This window comes from Uranotaenia lowii, chromosome 2, assembly GCF_029784155.1.
Source record: "Uranotaenia lowii strain MFRU-FL chromosome 2, ASM2978415v1, whole genome shotgun sequence".
NCBI lineage: Eukaryota > Metazoa > Arthropoda > Insecta > Diptera > Culicidae > Uranotaenia > Uranotaenia lowii.
Window position 1 is genome coordinate 138,433,725 of NC_073692.1, and position 25,518 is coordinate 138,459,242.

Below are 25,518 nucleotides of genomic sequence, written 5' to 3' on the forward strand. Positions count from 1 at the left end.
TGTAAATCAAGCGCAGCTCTGAGAAAAACGTGAAAGACGGCCGAAAGAAACAAAAGTATTACCAAGTATAGATATGAAAAAGCTTAAATATTTTTTAACAACACAGCACTGTAAACTCGATTACTGTAAACTGTAAACTCGAACCAGTATGACAAATCGTTGATTTCTTCAAAGGTGTAAAAGATTTATTTGTAGAAAAATTATTAATAAAGGCAATTAAAAAATTTGAATTAAAAAAAATGGATTTTTAAAAATTTTGGTTCTATTTGTACCAAACTTCGATAAAAACATTGAAAACGGCTCAAACGGAAAATGATATCCTCAAAATGAAATGTCAACACGACGCTGACGCGACGCGACGCCCGACGGGCTATTGTGCGCCCGCCTTTAAGCTTACACAAAAATGTAAATTTCAATTAATTTTCTTTACATTGATTTCGTAAATAATAGAAATAATAGATAAGCAAATTGCAATATTCATTACTTATCGAAATCTATTTCTGCTCCTGAACCGTTATCTGATCCTTATTCCCATCTTGATCAAGATTCAGTAACTGATTCGAATTCAATCCTATATCTCATCCCGATCCAGAAACATATTCTAATTTTGATCCCGATTTGAAATCTTATCATGTTTAGGAACTTGTTCAAAGCATAAAAAAAACTGAGTACAGTTATTTAAAGGAAAAACTAATCGTTAAAACTTCGGCCAACTTTAATAAAATTTCATAAAACTTAAAGCCTAAATAGTAGATAGTTTTCCTTTGTTTAGTTTTTATTTTATAATAAGTAAGTTTTAGTAGACCTAGTAAAAAATTTATTATCTATGAAACACATGAATAATAAGATCTTTTCTAGTTTTAACACTTAACATTCCGACACTTTGTATATTCCTTTTCATACCGTCGGGGGTCAAATGACCCTTAACACTTCTCCCGCTAAAATTATCTTGTTTTTCATCTGATTTTTACAAAATTTATAGTTTTGGAAAGCTTGTAACGTGACTCAAATATAATTCTCTGACAATGTTCAGCTACAATAATTTATTTTAAAGTTTTCCAAAGCCCAAGAAAAAAAATCCGAAAAAACATGCTTCGAGAAAAAGGCTGTAAGTCAGTTAATCAGTGCTCGGAAGAAAATCACTTAGTGTCTGAAAAAGCTGGAGTTTGAAGCTATATTGTAAAAACCGTACTTTTTTACGAATAAACCGCTAAACCTGTTTCACTTACAGTTGAAAATTTTCTGAAAATGAATTAGAAAGTTGACGTAATTTGTGACATTTTGGCATTTTTAGATTTATAAAACACGAAACACAGAATTCTTGACGGGTATTCAAAGGTAGCTGTTTTTCGAACTTCTTATCAATATGCATTTTCTGATACTATTCTAACACCTAAATTCGGCTTGGTACTAAATTTTAATTATTGTGATTCTGATCCCGATTCTTCTCCCTGATTCGGCTTTGGATTTTTATCCTGAGAATCAACCTAATTTTGAACAGGATTCAAATGTAGATTCTAAGCATATTTTGAATTCGGAGCCTAGACCTTTCTGATTCTAAATTTGACTCAGTTCGGGGACCTGATCTTGATCCTGATCTTATCATGATTCTGATACTCATCCACATCCAGATCAGGATCGGGATTGGATCATGATTTTATTATGCATGCAGAAAAAATCCAAAATATGAGCGCTAATAATCATAGCAGCTTTGCCTACTAGCGACACGTCGCATACGTCGCGACGTTGAAAATAATAACGACGCAGCGCGAGTTTCCTAGGAGACTTGAAGCATGCGATTGATCGCCTAAGGAAAATGTACAGTAAATAACATAAACAATGTTCGAGTAATACATCGAAATCGCCTACTGGACTGAAAAAAGATAAATAAACCTGTGAATGACAGGAATCTCGCTAGTAAAACAGCGTCGCTAGTCCTACTGTCGCTATTCGGTTTGGTGCTATACACATAATATTTATTAAGAAGTTTATTTGTATCTTGGGCCTGAACCATATAGGTATTACTTCTGATCTTTTTTCTGGTTCTGCCCGGAATTTGATTCAGATTCTTGAGGAGCTTATTGGTTAGGAATTCACATAAGAGTAGGGGAAAACTGTACAAGACGCACCAGCGGGGTAAGATGGCCCATACCATTATTTTTTAAAAATACTCCAACTTATGGCTACGAATGATGTTTTTCTTTATTTTTGTTGCGGCAAACATTCTCTATAATTTCTTCGGTGAAAATTTCATTGGAACGACTTAAACTCTTAGAAACAGAATGATAAATCGAATCTGCGTGAAACTTGTGATTTTTCATGATTAACATTTAAGGTTTTATTGCAAACCAAACTTCACAGATTGATAAAATTTCAGCTTTTCTTTTCTCCAATCGTAGGCCCCTTTGGAAGACTATTAATATTTGTTTCATATTTCATTAATTTTTTACAAATTTCAACTAAAAGCAATCTGATAAAAATTGGGGCAGAATGCGCACCAGACCACGTGTTTTACACTCAAATTTAGAATGTTGTTAATTTTTGAGAAAAACCGAATATCAAAAGGAAATGTCATTATTTTTATCTGCTGACTCCCAAATTACGATAAGAATGTATAGTTGTATAAAATTTCGTCTTTTTTCAAGTTTTAAAGGTGCACTAATATTTTATTCGAAAAAATCATTTGCCGCCATGTTTGCCGAGATATCAGCCAAGAAATTGAATTTCGTTGCCTACTTGAAGGCGTTTTACTAGGTATCAAAAAGTGTATTTCAAAAAGCGATATTTTCGATACGTTTAGCAATAACAAATAAGTTTTTGCCAAAGTATGCTTAGTTTATAAAAATGTGAAGAACATGTTACTAAACATTTGATGTAACAATAACTATATTTCATATAATCATTATACTATTTCTGACCACCCTTCCGGAATGCTGCGTTCTGTCCCCTAGTTTCGGCGTTCTATCCCACGGTGTGTTCTCTAGCTGACTGAGTTTTTAACAAAAATATCATCAAAATTGAATTTTATCGTTATTTCGTCTTTCTAGTAAGACGTTAAATAAATCCCTGAATCGTCGAGAACGTTTATTTCGGTTCTTACATGATTTTTAGCGCTGTAAATAGCTTTAATGCTTAACGGTGCGTTTTGTACAGTTTTCCCCTACTTAATTAGGCTGTGTTCCTTGGTTGGAACCCAAGGACATGATTTCAAACACATTGTCTTTGGCAAATAAGGTAGTGTATTGATAAGCTGGTGGGACTAATTTTCTTTCACCTATGTACACAGTTTATACTTTGTGAAAAGTAAGTGTGAAATCTAAAAAAAATTGAAAATTTATGAAGGATCTGCGAAGAAACGTTTCAAGGCGAGGTGTATTAGAAGTAGTTTCACTACTACCTACTAAATAACTTTTAGATAAATCTAATGGAAAAAGCTCGACATCCAGTCACGTAACCCCCTGGAAATGTGCACAGGTGTGATTGTCTGGCTAGCAACTGGCTAGCCTTCTGGGTTAGTATACTTCAATCACCTGATCCAGACACTACAGTTTGGCCCATAAGGGGTCCATTATTCGTACCGGTATTCGCCGACTGAACCATGGCGTTGGGTCCAACCATCTGCTGTTGCTGTTGCTGACCCTGCTGTTGTTGGCTCGTTGGCGATGGCAGGAAGGTCGTCGAATCGACGAAACTTCCCACTATGTTGTCCACACTGGTAAGCTGTTCCTGTTTGATCGTGATAATTGTACTATTTGTGCTGTTGTTGTTGTTATTGTTGTTGCTTCCGGTGGTTTGGGGATTGGGGAGTGAAGTTATTGCTGTCTGATTTGGGTTCAACTGCTGCTGCTGCTGGCCACTTCCGTTGGCCGTTGTGGTCGCTGCCGAGGTTTGCTGGACCCGCGCTAGACGAATATCGTTCAGCGTTATTGCTCGATGGTTGGTCGGTGAGCTGTCCTTGTCTGGAAGGTGGGGTTAGTAGAAAGGAACACGTATGTACAATACAGAGGAAGAGGAACCCGACACCAGATAATGGGGCTTCTGGGTTAGTCAATCACAGGTCAGATCACATGCACCTTCTAGAATGCTTGCTTGCTTATGATTCGGCTAGGAATCATCAATGCCTTAACTCTAACACGAATACTTACTGTGTCCACTTATGAAATCTGAGTCTATTATCGTACTTCTAGGCTCATAAGTTGTCGTACTGTCCACGTAATCCGCCGAGATGTCGTAGCCCATGGTTTGTTGAGGTGTAACCGACGTCGAATAGCCGTAAGGACTCCCGTAGCCGACTTCATTGTTGTACGCGTACCTGACAAGGAGAGAAAAATTTCAAACAAAAATCATAGAAAAGATGTTCTATAAGCTTCCGGGGACCTACCCGTTGTAACCGTGATGCAGCTGGTCACTACTCGAGGGCGTCTGATTGTCGAATACGGAACTGTCCGGGGCGGCATCGCTTTGGGCTCGCATCTGCGCTCGATGGTACCGTACCTCGTCCTCCACCTTCTCTCGCTGCTTTTTGGACATTCGCCCGAACTTGACGGCTGAAATGGAAAGAACAATGATAACATAAGTTTTTAACATCTATCTTGAAATGGAAAATTTTATGAATATTTTTTTTTTTAATTTATTATGCATAGCATGGATATTTGGTTACTTAGCTATATCTCGGAACTGGAATGTCTTAAAAAGATCAAATATTCTAGGAAAGTGTGCAAAAAGGAGCAAGACACCAATGCTATAAGCTCAAGCGCTGTGTGGCAGCGGCATAAAGAATACTGCCACTGGGATACTGGTCCATGTCATACGAGGCAACTTTTCCAGTACTTCCCAGATACATACGTATCTTATATTTGTGTCTATTGGAAATCATTGAAGTTGAATCTGGAGAGGGAGCAAATAGGTCAAGGTCAACTAAAGCAGGCAGAGTTCAGTATTGTTTCAAGTTCAAAACGTCGGAAGCAAATGTTTTGAATCTGAATCAGTTTTGAATTCTTGTCGGTATTTTTTAAATTTTGGACGTATTTTCTCTCGAGAGGGGTATGCCAATAGCGCATATGTAAAACATGCATTTGTACAAGCTGTACTCTTCCATATTCTCTTGTGTTGCCAATTTGGATTAATTCATTTAACTTATCTCTAATAGTATTCTCTAATAAAATTTTACACATTTTATTCTCAAAGCGCAAACTTGTATCTGGAGGCGTTCGTTAGTTAGATATAAGTGATTTTTCAGCAAAAACTTGTACTTTTGAAACTGTCATATCTCGAATTGGTGCAAACCAAAAAAATATTTTCTTACGGCATTTCATACATCAAAAAGTTGATTGTGACATTATGGGAGATGGGTTATTTTTTTAACTCAAGAAAAAAAAATCCAAAGTTTGTTAATTTTCAATACAAATTCACCCATTGAAATGCCCTGTGAAAGAGAACATCCCCATTTCTCGTCAAAAGTCAAATTTTCATCGTTTTGTTATTGTCTTTGTTGATTGCGATGCTTGAATAACCAATTGAGCACATTTAGTCAAATTTAAAAAAAGTTGGAAATAACTGAGTTTTCTTTTATCGTTTTAAAAGTTTTTAATTATTGCAAATTTGACTAAAAGCGAGAAAAATATGTCAAGTCGCTTATTTAAGCATCGCAATGAACTCAGACAATAGCAAAACGATAAGAATTTGACTTTTGCGCAAGAAATGGGGATGTTCTCTTTCATAGGGTCTTTAAATGTGTGAATTTGAATTGAAAATCAACAAACTTAGAATTTTTTTTCTCGTCTTTAAAAAAAAACCTTTCTCCCAAAATGTCACAATCAATTATTTGATGTAGGGGAGATAAAGGCATAATGGCCACCTTAAGGAAAACTCTTATTTAGTCATAGAAAACAGCTATAATATATGAGTTACATCATTGTATGTATTCAGACACTTAAATAGTCGATTTCCTAATTGACTAGAACTTGAAAAGATGAAATCGTTTGAAAATGCATTTTAATTTTTTTTTTTGCCGAAAGCTGAAAACCAGTCACTGCAGGGGCATAACGAGAACTCCCCCTGAGGCAGAATAGGCACCATTAATTGAGCATTTTCTGCCGGAGAATCTAGCAGCGAATTCAACTCGATGAAGTCAACTGAATAATAGAGCTACAATTTGACTTGTTTTATCTGAAGATTTGGCCTAGAGGTGATAGGCGCGCTCGCTATCCCGGCATAGCCTTCACTCCAATTTTACTCCGATTAGCTGTCATTATTATGGAAATCTGTGTAAGGCCAATAACATAGTAAGAGCGATGCGATGCGAATTGGCGAACGCGGCCAATGCGAACTCGAGCGGCGGAACAAATTGACATCTGCTTCGCCGCGTTGAGTATGTCAGGTTTAAGCGATTCACATACATTTTCATCAAATGTGGTTCGCCGCATTGAATCGCATTCGCCGTTTCGCATCGCATCGCACTCACTATGTCATCGGCCTAAGAGTAAAGAGCAAGCTTTATTCTTTTTAGCAGGCCCAAGCCCAATTGGAAGGTGTCGGAGAAAGAATCAGAGGCCCAATCGTCAGATGTAAACTAGTCAAGCTATAGCTGTATAATTCAGTTGACTTCATCGAATTGAACTCGCTGCTAGATTATACGTCAGAAAACGCTCATCCTGCCCCGATTGATAGTGCTCTGTTCGCCCCGCTTCTACAAATTTAAGTAAAAACGCTATTTAAAATTGATTAAAGTGAAAAATCCAAAATTTAATGATGGTGAAAATCGAGAAACAATGTTTACAAAATCTAGCAGTGCGTACAATCATGATGATTTTAATGTCATAAAAGCTTATTTCGTGGTGCTCAAAAATTGTAATATTTTCATCACTTGAGAACCTAGCTGGTTTTCACAAATATTTCTGTTAAGATGATAAGAAGATTTCTTTTTGGTGAAAAGTAAATACTATAGGAAGTACGAATCAAACCCTCATAAAATTTTATTTAAGAAAATACGTACTTCTGTAGAAAAGAAGAGTGCTTATTATGCCCCGGGTGCTCGTTATGTCCTTATCTTCCCAATGAACTAAATAATGTAGTCAGAAAATGGTTTTTTGGTTGCACCAATTCGAGATATGACTGTTTAAAAAGTATAAGTTTTGGCTAAAAAATCCCCTTATGAATTCATAAACACTTTTTGTGTATGAATTCATTCACAAAAGATAGATCCAGAATACTGTTTTTTCGACACACCCTAACATTTTAATATTTAAAAAATCATAACTAGCTTACGAAACGTCATATGTATGTGGCGTCTTCGGTAAAGTTGCCGCAAAAACCTGCGGCTTCAACTTTGTAGAAGACAATTTCGCTCGATCTGTTCATTGGAGAAGTTTTTTCTAGTCACGATAAATTCCATTCTGGACCACTGTGCAATGGATATAGAGTTGAAATCATGGCCGTAGAAACGGGGGGAGTTTTGGGGGTTAAACTCCCTCCATGAGGATCCAAAACAGCAATCGAGGTTTTCTACTCTACATTAAAAATTTTAAATTTAGAACCAAATTATGATAATAGAGTAGGGTTTATCAAGAGTAACAAATCAGACTAAAAACTAACGCCAAAACCTCTAAAGTCCATCTCGAAGTCCAAAATTCGGCTCCACTTTTTCAAAAGTTTCTCACTTGTTCATCTAATTTTCAAGACTAAATATTCAATTCTGAAAAAAAAATTAAACCCATTTCGGAGGCTCTGATCCCACAATTCCCATAACCAAAATTGCATTTTTATTTTCATACTTAGAATTCTGCATCCAGTTCAAGCTTTTTGAATTTCAGTTCGAATAATCATAAGAAATTAGAAATGAAAAGCTGCTTTGACATCCTGGTTAAAAATTGGTTTTGTACTTTATAGCAAATTTAAATCATGTATTTCGAGATCATATGCATTTTCAATATTTTCATAATAGTTTTCCGAATATGAAAAAGAGAATTTTTTGTTATATTCAAATTCGAAGTTCTTAAACTTAGTTCTTGAACAAAATTCAAAAATTTAAATCTTCGAAATGGCAATCCAAAATTGAAAAGTCAGATTCAGATCTTTGTAAATTCATATTTTAATTCTGATTCACAATAAAGATACAAATTAAACCTGAACTACAGAATTCAAATAATAGATTCATGCATGAGGGCTCTAAAACTTGGCTCATAAAATTCTGATCTGGAATATTTTTACATTTCAGAAAGCGTACGGAAATCGGTTAAAAATTCAAAGCGTAATTTTTGAATTCAGGTTCAGAATTCAGATTCAGAGTGCAGATTCAAAATTCAGAAAAAGGTTTAACTTGTAAATAAATTTTACAATCAACATTAGTTATTGAAGAATTCAAGAGATCATTAACTTAACACATTGCGAACCAAATACGAGATATCTCGTTTTTTCGCTTGCCAGCAGTGTGCTACATTTCGAAGTATAATTCGAATGGACTGAATTTGAGTGTTAAACTTTTTTCGACATAATTGAACACAACATTTGCCGTAGCTTCGCGGTCCTTTATGTGTTAAGATTGGTTGTCAATTCAATTTCCAAATTTTAATTTAAAAAATAGATTGTAAACACAATTAAATTGAAAACCACAAATAAAAGGTAGAATTTGAGTTCTTTGTTTCATCCAAAAAACCCAAATTTTATTTATTAGAAATCATCCACAGGACTATCATTATGGAATTGATTCTTCATGAAAAATATTTGCTGTTAAAGAAACACCTTCACCTAAAAAATTTGCACAAAATTCTATATTTTCTCAGTGCATTGTTTAATATAATTAACATTTTTAACATCATTTTCTTACTCATAGTTATCACACAAACACAAAAAATAATAAATAAATTAAAACTTTCAAAACAAATCGCAAAAAAAGTTTCATATAAACGATATTTTTGATAAGTCATTAATATAATTTTCAAAATAATTTGTAAGCGGTTTTGTTTTGAAATTTTAAAGAAATATTCTCTAAATACAGCTTTAGAAAAATAAATAGAATTCTAAAATAAATGTCAGATCAAGTAAAAAATTAACCATGATTAGTTGTTAAGAAAATAACAATAATTTTTATTTATCATTTATGTTAATTTACATTTCTTCTCTTCATTCCTTCAGTTGATTGAATCGCCATGTGGAATATGAATTTTTAATAAGGAATAAAAATTAAAGGTTTATGTTCCTAAACATATAAAATTCAGAATTGAAAGTTTTTGGCGTCCTGTACTCGAATCTTTTGTTAAATTTGGACTATCACATTTAGTTTTGATTATATGGAGTTTTAAATTTGTGCAGAGCCGTAGGAAGAACTGACTCATGAAAGGGGGGGGGGGGGGGGGGGGGTTGGGGTTGGGTTAGGTTGATTTTTTTTCCTTTGACATTATTGCTTAAACAATGCATGAATATAATTTTTTTTTCAATACTCTTTGATTATTCGTTTTTAAGTTCTTTTACATGAATATTTTTTCGCGGTAAATGAATACGATTGAAAATACATCCTAGAATCTTTCAAATTATGATATGGATTTGTGTAAAGAATCTTTAGTAACGAAATCGGAAACTTACTTTCATCGATGGTTGATATCTTGAAATAAGTATCTAAAGCTTAAGATTGTCGGGTGAATAAAAACATAAAATCAAAATTCGGACATTCTATTTTCAAATTTTTTAAACCAAAATCCAGGCAATATCATGGAATATTTGACAAAAATCCAGGAATTATTCAACAAAATTGACGGAGAAAAACATTTGAATCATTACTTTCTTATCGACGAGATTCTGTATCGCATATCAGACAACCAAAAAATCGTTCATGTTTATTTTAATAAATCTAACATGAAAAATTTCGAAAAAATTATTTGAATTTTTATTTGATTTTCCTAAAAACTGTATATGAATCCGGACAAAACCAGGATTTTTTTTTTCAGCAAAATTTGGGCAACCGGGTTGTGCTCAACCTTTCCCAATTTTTTTTAAATTAAATATCCGGGTACAACCGGATAATCTGGCTTGCTTAATTTTGCTAATTTGATTTGAACTAACAATGATTTTTTAAGAAAGCCTTCAAATTAAAAAAAAAATCTATTAATAAACCCAATTTTCAAAAGTAAAAGTAAAAGATTTGCGGATCAAATCGGACTTATGCAAGCTCGATCCTAGTTTTTAGTTTGAAATTTGGTTCTTGAAAAAAATTGCAATATTAATAATGTTGAACAATACGCCAACACATATGGAACTCCCTGCAATTTCTTTATCAGAAGATACGTGTTATTACTTTTCATTAAAAATTAATTCTTGTGGATGTTTTTTTAAAAATAAGTTGTTAATAAAACTTCCAAAATGAAGTTACATTCTACTTAATTTTTGTCATTTTCAGCTGGATTGTAACGGACTGAGTTTGGTTAAATTTTAAAATCGAACTAACAATCAGAATTATAAGCCAGCGATCTTTTGCAATTTGAATTCCTTACCGAAAAAGTCATCTTGGTAATTTTATTTTGATTGTGGAACTCATTTATGAGCTGAATCTGAACTTTGAATCGGAATTCAAAATTTTTGATTTTTTATGTGTTTCAGAATTTCAATACGTTTTCTGAATTGTACATTAAAACGGTTTCTGAATTTGGAAATATAAGCCAGGAATTGAAATCAGTTTCAGAGCTATCAATCATGAATCCATAATCATAATTCGGATGTTTCGGGTTTCAATGATTAATCTTAACTTCAATTGTATTTGTCTAACTCGACTTGCAAGTCTAAATGAAAATAAAAATTTCGAATGAATCATCTGAATCGCCATTTTGAAGCATTGTTAAGTTCGAATTTCGCAAAAGAAGAGTTCATAAACTTCGAAACTGAATATGAAACAAAAATTCAAAATGCTTTCATTTTTTTTTAATATTCGGAAAAATATTAACTTAATATAAAAAACGCGCATGAGTTTCAAAAATCACGAATCAAATTTGAAGAAAATTTAAAACAAATTTGAACATCGATTTCAAAAACAACTAAGATGTTTTGAACCGAAAATCAAAAATCCTCAACTGGATACATTACCCAAAATATGAAAACACAAATACAATTTCAATTTTGATTCAAATGGAACCAGAATCTCGGAAATTAGTGAAATCCTATTTAAAATTTTGTATTCAGAAATTAATTACAATCAATAAGTGAGAAAATGTTTTAAAACTGTAAATAAATTCTGAATCTGAGATTAGTTTTCAAAGTTTTGACATCAGTCCTGGGTCAAGATTGTTACCCCCCCCCCCCCCCCCCTCCCTTTTGTATGCTCATGGTTTTAAGTGAAATCTACATTTAAGAAAAAAAATCTGATTCTGATTTTGTTTACTGTACTTCATTCAATTAAGCAATAGTATTTTGATGGTGATGATGCATGATCTAAATGAGTAAAATTAAACGGTTTTTGAAAATTTGGAAAAATATGATTAGGTACAAGAATTTTTGACATTACTGAAGAATACTGTCAAATGATTAAATTTATGCATTAAAAAATATCTAAAATTCAATTTGGTTTCAAACTTTTTTTAAAAAAATTCATTAAATGAGAAAAAATAAACAAATAGAAAGCATCAAGATTTTTTTTCCCAGAGCTCAATAAATAATTTTAAGTCTTGAGAAAGTTAATATTTGATTTTAAACTTTAATTTTAAATTGTTAGGTTTTTGTTTTCAAGTTTTGTCAAAAAATTGCACAAATTTCTTAAATAAATTAAACCTATTTTGAAAAATTATTTCAATTACAAAAGCTGATAGAAAAATTGTGTATTTAAATTCAGTGCACCTAAATCAGTCAAAACTACATTTTATATTCATTGCACCTCGGAAAAATGTAAATTTCCTGGCCTTTGGTAGTTTATTAAAACTGTTATAAATCTGACATTGAGCATTGAGTAGAACAAGGAAAAAATTTTAATTGAGGCTTAAATTGGTTTCTTGAGGTACATTTCATATCGACATAACATTTTTCATGACATTAACGATTTTTTAAAATCATTTTTTTTTGTAATCAAATAGAAGATATTAGATTAATGAATTGTTCAGCTTATTTCATGGACCATCGTGAAAGGTAAACATCTGTTACATAGTGTCCAGCTTGTCGATGTATAATATCAGTATTCGATGAATTAATTTTGAAGTTTAAATGGTTTGTTTCAAACACTGTTCTTGTTTAGTTACACTTCTTAATAAAAAAATATGGATGAATTTGTTTTGGAAATTTTTTAATACGTTTTGAAGTCAAAAAATACTGCTAGAAAAAGAATTTTTCTGAATATAAATGTGGTTGTTTTGAAAAGCGAAAAAAAAACAGTCGCAAATGAGTGAATTCACGTCACAAAAAAAGTAACTTTTTAATTTTTGTGAAAACTTTGTCATTTTCTTGTATAAAAAAATGAGATCTTCTTTGAAAATGATAAGACGATTCTAAAACACTAAATTTTATAGAAATCAGTTGTAATCTAGCTGTGTAACAACAACGCGAATGAGTGAATTCACGTTACGAAATTTATTTTTTTTTAATTTTATATGAAAAATATGCTTTAAAAACTGTTTTGATGGTCGGATTTTTACAAATCGAACAAAATTTGTTTGATTTTTTAAATAAGATCATTATTTTTAAATAGAAATACAAAAAGATTGAAAAAAAAATTAAAAAATGTTTTTGGTGAATTTTTAAATGAAGACTGTGAGAAACAGTAGTAATTTTAACGTATGATCCCTCAATATGTTGCCATTCAATTGCCAATCAAAATAAGGAAAAAGTTAGGTGAAGATACTGAAAAGATCATAAAGATGGTAAAAGTCGGAGCAATAAAATATCGTTTTTGGAAGTGCACATAAAATTTGAAGGCTCTAAAGAATGGTTCAGTATAAATTTATATTTCGTGACGTGAATTCAGTCAACTACCCTGTACTGTTTAAACTGCGTGAATTCACGTCACAATTTCAAATAAGCGTAACTTCGTTCGTTGTTCTTTAATCGAAAAGCTACGCACATCAAATTGTGGGTAATTATTTTTTCTACAACTCATTCCAAGACATCAATATCCTATTTCCACAGAGAGAACAGAAAATTAAAGTTGTATGTACTGAAATCGAAAATGGTCAATTCTAGCGTGAATTTACGTCACAAAAGTATTCGATCACAACAAAAACAACTTACATTTTTTAATGACCAAATTATATTCATTTTAAAGGAAATTCAATTTGCGACCGTTTGCTACAATTTTATTTAATTTTCAAGTAAATTGGTATACTTCTAGAATGATAACAGTGCATAAAAGTCCGGAAAAGCTATTTCACGTTACGGTGGAATGTGTCCTTAGAAGAAAAGATAGAAAAAAACAGTAGAAGGTTAGTGATTAATTTTTACCTTGTTTTACAATTTATGAATTAATTTGTTCTTATTTTAATTTAAGATTGCAGGTAGCAAAACATTTTTTTTCTAATAAATTATTTTAACTTTTTTTTAAATTCCTGCAGCAGGGATTTATCAAGATTGTATGAAAATGCCATGTACCTACGTTGTCATCTTTTGTAAAATGCTGTTTTACTCATCCGATTTGCACCGTAGTTTTAAGCTGCATTTGGAAACTCGACAACCGACAGCTTGCAATGAGATAGCGTCAGCTGATAAGGGGCCGAACGATTTTTTCTCTGTTTTCGCGAATTCGGAAGAAAAAATTATACGAAGAAGGAAAAAAATCGCACTGATAAGCAACTGATATCTGTTTGGTTTGTCGCTGTTTGGTGTGAATTTCGTCACCACCGGTTTTGCTTCAAGTGAACATTGTGAGGTAGGTTCGGATGATTATTTTTTTGTGTGGGCTTCCTATAACATTGCACCTGAAAATAGTCTTTGTTTGTCCTAGGTCTGGGACGATTCGCAAACCACATTAATAGGTGATAAGCTGGCTTATATGAGCAATATTATTGTGTACCGGTATATAAATGGCGGACTCGAATACCTCTCAAAATACCGGTAGGCGAAAAGGAAAAAAAATAAAGAAATGCACACCAAATATATATGAAATTGTCCATTTGGAAGTCTGTGTTGTGATTGCAGTTGCGAGACCTAAATGTAGGTCACCAGACAGTTTTTTGTTGCTTCAATTTCACTCAGTGCAATTTTATTACGTTTGACATACGGCTTGTTAGGTTTTTGCTGCTCCGGCTGATATACAGCTACGCCTATCACCGTATGGTTTTGATGGAAATAGATGGTCATGCGGGAATTTAAGGGATATCAATTTTCCAATAATGCTGACAAATTGTTTCTGCCAAAAGACGATTCAAATTAGGCTGTTCTGCTTGTTACAATCCATGATCAATAAGAAACTTTTCCATGAATGTCACTCCATATGTGTAGAGTAAGTGTTGTTCATTTTATTTCTGGAGTGTTCACCTTTAAACTCATCATAAAAATATGCGGAAATATTGCAGTTATGTTTTCGAAGAAATTTGATCTGTATCAAAACAAAAATAACAAACCAAGATGAAAATAGAATCCTTAAATAAAACTTATTTACTCTATATAAACCATCTATTTTCAACATCACTATTTTCATTTTCTCCCCCTGGGAAGTAGCGCTCCCATTTAACCACCATACCTACTAGAGTAAAGCTACTTCCGACCATTCAAGAGCTGTTTCATTCAGCTGCTCTAATGCTGTGCTGGAAGTGTCTCGTTGTCGTTTCGCGCTCGATGTCGATAATTTTCCCATTCTATGCTAATGATAATGGGAAAATTATGCAACCGGGAAAGCTTTGCGATAATGAAGCTGTATGTTTGCATAGATCTGTGCCGTAGCAGAATTTTTTGTGGCGGAAAGGACATTTGCATGTTGCTTTTTTATTTGTTGAAAACCATGAGACCTTTTTCGACATATCAGAATCATGGTTGGAAATGTTGCTTTTAAAATAAAAATTTAAATGTTTTTGCTAAGTTTCATTGAAAAAAATTATTTTAGTAAACTGACGAAACCGTGGTTTGAAAAGAATTCGATTTAAACTCATAGAATACTGCACCTATAAATAAAAACAAATTAATTCAGTGATCCGTTAGTTAAAAGCTACTCATCAACATTTCTGGCAGCTTAAAAGTTTTAAAAACATGAAAAGTAAACACATGGCGCACAAAATACGAGAATTCTCGTTTTCCGCTTAGCGCAATAGTACTACACTTTTAAACATAAATAACCACAGAGTTCAGACGTACAAGTTAACCACCGTTGAAGTGGTCTTGTGGATAAACTGACGCGAGTCTGGTAGGCCAGACGTACTAGGTTCGATTCCCGTTATCGGCCAGAAATCTTTTGGGTTCGATTCCCATAACTCTCCTACAGGTAAGATGTGCTAATTGACTATAGGGGAGAATGAGGATACTTGATCCCCGGGGATACTTGATTCCTTAGCTATATCTCGGAACTGGAATGTCTTACAAAGATCAAATGTTCTAGAAAAATGTGCCAAAATGAGCAAAATAACAATGCTTGTAGTTTAAATTTTTTTTAACAAAATAACTGTTTGAGTAATTGACCTTTGTTTGAAAAATTTAACAAAATGTAACTTGAAGATATTTTTTCATCACTTTAAAATGTTCCTTACATGGGAAAATTATGAAAAAAATATTTGTTCCAATGTATCAATCGTTCGAGCGTAAAATGAACTTCATAATGTCATATTTTCAAAGCAATGGAAAATTCTCAACTTTTTTCAGAAAAAGTTTTCTAAAATGTTGATTCTGGGTACAATTGATCCCCCTTCCAAACGGCATATTCTTCTTCTGAATTGATCGTTATGATTGCTGATTATGAAATTACTAATATTTATCCAAAAACTAATATATATCATACAATTGTCTGAAGAAAAGAGCAAAAATAATTAATTTTCTCTTAATTGTAAAAAATCGCGCCTTTAAGTATGCAATATTATAAGCGTTGAGACAAAGTTATAGAATTTTCTTCTTATGTCTGCTATAAATTATGAAATGAGAACAAACATGACCGAAATAGTCAATTAACATTCTATCTTGGGGTTTTGTTTGATTTTTATACAAGGATTAGGGCTTCCTGAATAAAAGATCAAGTCTCCTTCAATAGGGGATCAAGTCTCCCCTAACTTCAGAAAAATCGCATTTTTTTTTACTCCCACGAAAATGCTTCTAGTTCATCTACGGGTTCAAGTATCGTTCAAATTTTTGGAGCATAGAAACTTGAAGTTACAAGCTGTCAGAAAATGTCAAAGACGGCGAGTTGCTATATTTTTCCAAAAAGAAATGGTGAAAATAAGAAAAGGGGATCAAGTATCTCCACTCTCCCCTACATGTATGTAATAAGAATGTTCAATCAGTTTCCAGCTGGCCAAGTATATACACGGATGTCGGAATACCTTTAGTAAATTAACCCACCTGATTGACGACGATTGGTGTAGGCGTTGAATCGAAGATTTGTCGAATGAATTTATCTAAAAAAAAATCATGCAAGCACACACTAAGGCAGAAACAAGAGTGAATCTGTGAACCCGGTGTGGATAACCAACATGCATAACAGACATACAAGTTACTCCATAAAAGTTTTATAAAAAACCCCAAAGACCGTTTTGAAAAAAAAAAATTTTTTTTTAACTGAGCCACCTGTCTCCAAAGTCTCCAAAAGCAATTTCGAAACCAAATTAGAATATTTAAATAAAACAAAAAGCAATAACATAGTCAGCTTCAAGAGGGTTGCAGAAGCTAAGATTCCATAACAATTTCGTCGTTTTACAAAATGAAAAAAAAAACTTAATAAGGTTAGGTGGCCTACTTTGGGCCCTTTAAGCGGTGGTTTTTGAATGATCATGTTTTTCTCATATTGCGTAGTCAGAGGAAAATTGGATTTACGCAACGGTAGCTAGACCCGAAATTTGTCAACCGTAATTTGACCGCTCTGCTGATAGTGCTGATAGGTTGCATTTTCGTCAGTGTAACGGTTACACTGTAACCGAGAAACACTAAATCAAATCATTATATGATATGTATATCGTTTATTAAAGATGTACTAAATGATTATTAAAATGAATGAATCGACCATTCGGCATATTTTGTAAATTATTAGATATCCATAAGAGTCGGTTACTTAAAAAATATCTATGACTCATTTGAAACATTCTTTGTACTGTATATTATGTGATAATGTTTAATGTTTGTGTTAACTCAATAAATTGATATTTAGGATTTCAAGTTTAGTTTCTATTCAATATTCCTACCACACCAGCACTAAATTTAACTTCAGAAGTCGGACTTCCAACCTTCGACGAAGAAAAATTATGTTTGTACTAGACCCTCGGAAGTATAAACTAAATTAGTATATAATAAGTATATGTGTTGTCAATTCCCAAACGATTCCCAATATTTGTTTTATTTAGTCTAATGGCGATTTGCAACAAAGCTATTTGACAAGTTGTTGGTTTTTGCTTAATATTTGAATATTTAAAAAAATATTTTCAAGGTTTCAATAAATGAACATGTAAAAATATTAAGTAATCTTTAAGGTTGCATGCCAGCATCATTTTTCAGTCGTTTTATTCAGATTTTCATCAGCAAGGATTATTCATCGCTCAAGACTTTTCAGTCATATCTTAAATCGTTACCTATTCAAATAACGATTGAAAAATCTTGAGAAATGAATCATCTTTGTGGATGAAAATAACAAAAAGTCAGCAACTTAGAGAAAGCTGACAAAAGTAATTTGACTTCTTTTTGGCATTTTTACCGAAACTTATCTCCGGAATAAGTTTTGGACTATTCGTTCCGAACACGAAAATTTGCCAAAAAGATTCAAAGTTTGAAAGAAATATACCTTTTATCGTATGTTAATCCTTCGATTTATGTTTATTAGAAAGACTTTTTATGGTAAAAAGCAGTACGGTAGGGTTCAGGAAGAATCAGTGTTCATTGTGTGCATAGGGATAGCTTTAATTTATGCTAGCAAAATGATATACAAACATCATAGAAAAGAATTTTTTTTTTCAAAAAAGAAAAAATCAACAACTTAATTCAATATTTATTTTAAAATCATGGATTATCTTGAAAAGGTATGATAGCATTTTAACGATTCAAAAGCACAATAAAGGGTTGTACTAAATTTCCCCGAAAACATTGGCCAGAATGAACAACCCCCAGAATATCAATCGTCAGATAGACTTTACCATAATTATTTTCCCCCAGGCGAGTGGAGAATTTATTTAGTCGGGATGAACCATTTACCATATTTTTTTTCATATCTACATAGGGGAGAGTTCGGTATCTTCTTCATAACTACTTTATTATAAATGATAAAAAGAAAAAGATAAATGGTAAGGTTTTCTACATTTCTTACGAATCATTAGACAATTTTTATGTTTTTTTTAAAATAATAATTTTACCGTGTTTCTTTTGTTAAAAAAAAGTATTTTTTTTAGGATTATGAAAAATGGTGAGAAATTGTAAGTCACCGAATCCAAAATGACCAAATAACATACCAAGTTTATGAGTTGACCCAAAAGTGTAATTTCTCAATTGATTCAGTAAGTATAAAGCAATTTCGGGTGAGGAAATTAAAAAGAGAGTTGTGTATGATAGAATAGTTTCAAAAACCTGGCTCGCGAAAGATTTGGCAATATTCTTCATAATCGTTTCTATCGCATTGAATAAAATTGATAAAATATTTTCCATACCTCTGAATTTGGCATAAGAACACATTACAGATAGGATAAATGTAGTTTTAAGTTATGAATGTGAAAAAAAGACCAAAATACCCATATTATGTGGCCAACGATTCTCCAAAAGATGATTTGCAAATTGGTTTGTGTTATTCATGAAAAATCACTTTTATGTGAAAGCGCAATATAAAACTAAGATAATAAGCATTTGAGAATATTTTATTTGTGAACTTTAGGTTTACCACCGATGAAATTTGAGGGTGCTTGTTTAATTATGTAAGTCCTGTTTTTAGCTAGATAAAGCATATGATGTGTACATAAGTCAACTCTATGACAAAGTGACCAACACCAATAACCTCTTTTTTTTTATCGAAACTAGTCAATAACGTTCGAGTCGTTTTTATAACAACCAAATAAACAATTCAAATAAATGTCCGACTAAATTCGGGATATCAGGGTTGCCTTCAATATGGACACCATTTTCCCAATATATAATTTATTTTGAAAAATCAAACATTAAAATACTACTGTAGACAAATCGGCAAAACTCATTTGATTTTCTATTCAAATTTAAGTCTGCAATTTGAAATTCTGAATGAAACTTTTTCAACTAATTCAACCCAAGTTTTATACTATTGATTCTTATACACTTTTATTTCTAAATTATCCTCTAACTGAGGAAATAACCGGAAATCAGCATATTATTTTCTAGTTGACCATTCTTTTTTTTTTGGATCATAAAAACACACTCATAGTTGAATTGCGAATTTCATTGTAAGATTATCTTAATATGACTATGATTTTAATTTTATCTTATTTCAGGTTTATGATACTGTGTTTTGAACATTTTATCACATTGAGAAAAATTTTTCGACAAAAGATTCTATTATTTAATTTATGATCTGAAGAAAGTCTTATTTTTTATACAATATTGTAAATAATTCGTAGTTTTTTGCCATTTCAAACACATTGCATGTTAATAATTTTCTTTGTGTTTTGAAGATATGAAATTAAAAAAAATGGAATTAAAATTAAAATTTCGAAGTTCCTGCATTGGCTCTGATTACAACATTGTTTGCTAATTTTGAATTTGAGATTAATTTGTTGTCTGTTTCTCAAATCTGGAACTCTTAATATCTGTATCTCTTTGAAATTTGAATTTATTTCTATTTATCTCTTTTCATTTTTAATTTTAAGTCAATGATCTTAATGCTATTTTGCAACTTTCATGATGGGAATATTTATTCAGCTTTAGATCTTTCTCATCTGCTTTCGAAGATCTGTAATTAATCATGAATAGAAATGCATTTTAATATCTATCTATGATGTTTTCTAAATCAGAAAATTTCGGGTGATTATAGAGTAATAACAAAAATTGGAATGAATATGGCATTTAGCAGCTATAATCAATGTTTTAAGTGCGATAAACTCTTATGAAATATTTGCACGTGATATATTTAAAAACTTTGTTTGAACATAATTGTTATTTCAATGCAATATACTAAGCTTGACAGATTTCCGTGTGACACAACAATAAAAATAATAATAACTCAACTTCAGTTTTTTGTTTGGTTTTGCAACTTATGTAAACAAATCTGATAAAAAACTGGGCTTTGTTCTAAGATTTTTGGCTAACTTTCCTTAATTTTAAAATTGAATATTTGATCATGCATAGAAAACCGGATAATTTGGAAATATACTACACCCATTTCTAGTTCTATTATATGTTTAAAATATTAGGTTTTCTCTGGAACGGCGTATTGCCCCGGCCCAAACAGAAGTTTTTCACCCAAAAACCTGGCCAAAAGTCAAAATTTTAAAATGAACTATTACCATGATTTTTATGTTTATTTGATTCTTGAATACATTTTACACCATGTACCAGCCATTTTTCCAAGATTTAGTTTTTTTTACGAGCAATAGTGGCTGTCGGAACTTCAATATTTATATCAACCGGAATTTTACAACAAACCGTATAAAAATCGCGTCACAGTTCAACCTATGATTACTGGTTTAAGAAGTGACTTAACAACAAATTTTAAAAAGGAGAATTTTATTGAATATTGAAATGTTATATTTGAGGATGAGTTGTTGCAAAAAAGTAATTCGGGTACTGTGTAAGGAGCTTTCAAAAACTCTATATTTCATTTGAAGTTTTCAATGCTTGTTTTTGTTAAACAAATGTTTTTGTTTATGTTCCCAGCAATTCCCAGCAACAAATTTGACATCATGTGAAAATTCATAACTTCATGAACCATGTACAGTAGAAAAAAACTTCCGCATTCTTCCGCACTCGTGATATTTGCAATGTTGAATTTGATAAATTTGTCTTCTTTTTTGTTAAATTCTTTCAATGCGCCATGTTTATTTTAATCAGTTGCTCAAAAAAAGTGCTAAGAAAATAAGAGGATTTTCATTGAAATAGTTCAAATTTATTTGTATTGTTCAATCGAAAGATAGTATTTGAAGTATCTAGTGGATCGATACTGATAACGACTTTTTTATTATCAGAAAGGTTAAAAATCACTGCTAGGTGAATGAATTAGCTAAAATTACTTTTTCAAGCTCTAATAATATTTTATTGGTCTTATTCCTAGATATTCAAACGTATGACTGAGTATAAACATCAAAAACACTTTTGGCCATCTTTTTGTTATAGATACTCCTCTGTGCGGCCCCTCGATGCACACAGGGGAAAACGATGTAAAAAAGTGATCAAAATTGTTTTCGCCAAAACGGAGCGTTTTAGACCCATAGTGTCTTCGGGACAATTTACCTACATCTAAAGCACTTTAAAATGAGCTTTTGAAAATAATGATTCAATCACCTAGCAGTGAGATTTAGAGCAATTATGAATTCGGCAAGTTTTTAGTTTGTACATAATGTAGCAATTTTGTTGAAGACGTTAACTTGATAGAAGCTAACCCAAAAAAGTTAGAAGGGTTCAAAATAAAGAAATATTTTTTATTCAAAATTTTCAGTTTTTTAACTATATCTTTTCAGGCCGAGCTTATTCAAGCAAAATATGTTCGAAAGAGTTTTGAGTCACTCAAAATTGAACAGTTTTGTCGAACACACTTTATAAAAATATTCAGACTGAAACGAGTTAGATTGGAAAAACTAAAAAAATTGCTGTTTTCAAACGCCTGTATCTTTCTAGTTCGGATGAGTTCGGTTCATTTTTTGGTTGCAACAGAATCAAGCAGGTTTCACCGTTATAAAAACATAGAGTTTACAACGTTTTTTCATAGTTTCTCCAATTCCAGTTGAGAACCCTCCAGTGGGGGGATGAATAGGGAAGAGGAAGACTCTCATAAATTTGTTGCCTAACTCGATGACATTTTAAGCAAATGGGGTCAAGTTTGTCATTGGAAAGTATATGGAGACTTTAAGACTCCTCTTTTCTTTTAAATGAAGAACTTGAAAACGGCGAGGTATGAACCTACACTTTTTTTTTCTAAGTTGAGAAGTGATCGAGCAAATTTTGCGTAGCCGGGATTGGGGAACGAGAAACGTTTTCTTGATTATTAAACAGGGAGACTTTTATAATGTGATTTTGAATTACTTGAAAAGCTATCAAGCAGATGTAAGCAAATTGGGCTCGAGAGAGGAATTTTATACAAGTAAAACATTTATAGTAGCTGATTTTTGCAACTTATTGTAATTTGTAAGTAAGTTAATGATTTAACGCAGCCTGTCAATTATAATTAACTATAAGTTCAGGTTAACGAACTTATGAAAAAATAAATTTAGAGTCCTCTATTGATAAATTTCCATCAATTTAAGAAGATGAAGCAAAGCAAGTCTAAAATAAATTCAGCAAGAAACCTTCAATTATGTGTTTCATTAAAAAAAAAAATCAAATCAATCAGCAATTAAAAAAAAGTCATGTTAAACTTAATGAAGAGATTAACCACCGTAATGTTTGTATGTTACTTGAATTTGTCGGCCTTAGCGGTGAAAAGTGCCCATGAGGAACAAAAATTTGATATGTGATGATATGCTTCTAAATAAATTCTACCCGCTTATTTTCAACATTTTCCATCTCATCTAACCTTCTATCCACCTATATAAAATTTCATAATCTTTAGATGTCCCTACTAAAAAGGACATCACTTTTCACCGCTAATGCCGACAAATTAAAGTTATATTATACAGCAGAAAAATTGAAAACAAAACCAAACGAGGGGAAAAAATCTGGGATTTGTTCCATTCTGGGAAACGTTCCATTCTGGGGGAAAAAATCTGGGAAATAGTCTATTGTGGGAAAAATTCTGATTTTTTTTCTGGGAATTGGTTCGTTCGGAGGTCTGATTTCGGATGTTTGTCGTTCTGGAGAAAAATTATTCTGGAAAAAAGTTTTCGGGTAGGTATTTAGGATACAATCCAAAAAAGTTATGAATATCCCAAACTTTGACACTTTCAGTCAGCACTGGCAGCAGCACAATATTTCTAACTTTTTTTAAGTTATTTCGTCTAAAGCTAACAAAAAATGTAAGACATGCTCAAGAAAGGTTCCAAATTTAACCTTTATGAAAATTTACACCTTAATTGGTATTGATACAAAGTTTTGGTAATGTCAGGTCTTAAAATGCAACAATATGCACATCTTTTAAAATGCAGCACAATTTAGTTGAGAAACAAAAAAAAAATTTTTGAGTGAAACAGTCCTTTAAATCTTTAAAATTTTTTGAATGGCGTAAAATATTTTTCAGAAACATCTAGAAATACAAGGAACAATTCAAATTTAACTCACTATTTAACACTTGAACATTATTTCCAAAAGTTTAATGTAAGAGTGAGTAATGAGTTATCGAGTCTCAGTCAGCTTTCAGCTGAATCATTCCAAAAGATGGCCAGTGGCAAAATGATGGAGAAAGATTACCGAGAAAAGCAAAACAAACATAAGGAAAATACTGCTACCATACCTACACAACACAACAGAAGCTCCTGATGATGTTTCATTCTTCGGTTTTTCGCGAGATTCCGTTCCCAGTTGTTGTTGGGGTTGAAATTATCCTAGCCCCATTAGAGCAGTGCAAACTTGGGAAGCTTTCAACGTTCCGTATATTTTAACTGATTCAGTTGTGTCACTGATTCTGGGAAGAGGTTGTTTAGGTTATTGACACTCAGTGGTTCTCAGTTGTTTGCTTGATTCTTCTTCAAATAGGAATTCAAATTAATTGTTTTCAAAGAAACAGTAACACTTATTTTTCACGAACTTCAGCGTTTTTCAAAAATAATAAAAGTTATTAACGTCTTGAAGCAGTACTGTGAAGTGTTTCCTCATACATCGAATTTCCGAATTGACCACCACTTGCTTATTTTAACCCCTCACCGCCTTTGCTCGAACGAATCGCAAGTCCATAAGATTTTCCGCTGAACTTGGCGAATTTTCCCCGCCAAGCGCTCGTTTTTTTTCTGCCTGTCATCGGCACATTGTATTGTGTAGTCGGTCGGTATTCTTGCTGTTTTTCCAAAGTCAATTTCCTCGGCTTGTAAGTAGCCGAGCAACAACAGTTAGGAAACATAAACAGCCTAGCGACAAGAAGAGAGTCAGCAAAAGTGACAACAACAGTAGAACTGGGAAGTGCGCAGCTAGGAAAAAAAAATTCACCAACAGCTGGCAATAAGTCGTAAATTAATTTGATTATGGTTTATGCGATGTTTTTACAAGCAGCTAAACCGTTCGTTTCTTTCCCAGGCCGAGCAGAGAGACATACATAAATAAATAATAATTGACTAATGGCAGCGAGCCGTTAGTTGGTTTGGGAGCTAGAAGCAGCGATAGGAACTAACTATAGAAGTATGAAAAACCGTCAGAATGATGGCAGTGGGAACGATAGATTGACACTAATGCGAGTCCAAATGGCGTAACATCGGTTTCTTCTTGGGCGCGGGATGACTTGAGAAAAATCTATCCGCTATCCAGAATAGTGAAAGAAATGATTAACGTACTTCGGTAGCGTTTTCCATTGTCTTCTAGTTCAATGGATTGAGTAAAATTGCTCATATTATGAAACTTAATATTTGTCGCATTTCAAAATATTGAGACATGTTTAAAAGAACCCCCATGAAAAAAATTCCGGGGAATTTACAATAACACCAGAATCATTAAATTTGTTCAGTTGTTTTCGGAAGGATGTTTCTTCTAAAAAAATCTGTGTTGATCATTTTGGATTTTGATAACAAAACATAGCATTTCCTTTGAACCAAAAACGTACAAGGACACCAAATAATATGCTTTGAATATGGTTGCCGAAAGTGAAGAATTCCATTACAGATTTAAATTTTTTAAAAGCAGACGTAAAACAGCTTCTGGTACAGAATTTCTCTCGTTGGTATGGAATTATTGGTTTGTAACTGAAAAGTGAATTCACTCAATATAAAATTTGTTTGAAAAAATCAGAATACTTTAGGCTTCGATTGTTAGGTTATGTTGTTTATTTAATTTTTTCGCCGTATGTGTTATTATTGTGACTTCGATGATGTACTAATAACCATTTTTTTTCGTTTTGAATGCACATAGGGCATTTTGGATTAACATCAATACAAAAAAGACAAATTCGATAAATAACACAAGGAAACATCATTTTTGGTGCCATTGTTTCAATAACTGTTCTTAAGATTTTGGCGCCCTGGATTCAAATCATCTGTCAGATGTTGTCTATTATAAATAGCACTAGTGTTTGTGATACGCCATGAGAAAATTTTGAAATTGAAGATTTTGAGTAAAATCGATCTTTGATTGCTGATAAATTAATAAACGGAAACTTAAAACAGATTTGAATCTTGTTATAACCCG

The 25,518-nt window shown here is 32.4% G+C and overlaps 1 protein-coding gene across 6 annotated transcripts in view; it reads right to left on the reverse strand.

Annotated features, from left to right (window-relative positions):
- LOC129749572 (probable nuclear hormone receptor HR3) overlaps positions 1 to 25,518 on the reverse strand; it is a 74,399-nt gene that overhangs the window by 24,271 nt on the left and 24,610 nt on the right. For 3 of the 6 annotated variants that reach the window (XM_055744592.1, XM_055744593.1, XM_055744594.1), the window contains 3 exons: positions 4,382 to 4,547; positions 4,146 to 4,312; positions 3,531 to 3,959 (listed from right to left, as the gene is read on the reverse strand). In XM_055744592.1, the coding sequence (XP_055600567.1) occupies positions 3,531 to 3,959; positions 4,146 to 4,312; positions 4,382 to 4,547 (762 nt within the window). The remainder of the gene's footprint in view (positions 1 to 3,530; positions 3,960 to 4,145; positions 4,313 to 4,381; positions 4,548 to 25,518) is intronic. The other 3 variants (XM_055744595.1, XM_055744596.1, XM_055744597.1) reach the window with 2 other exon arrangements.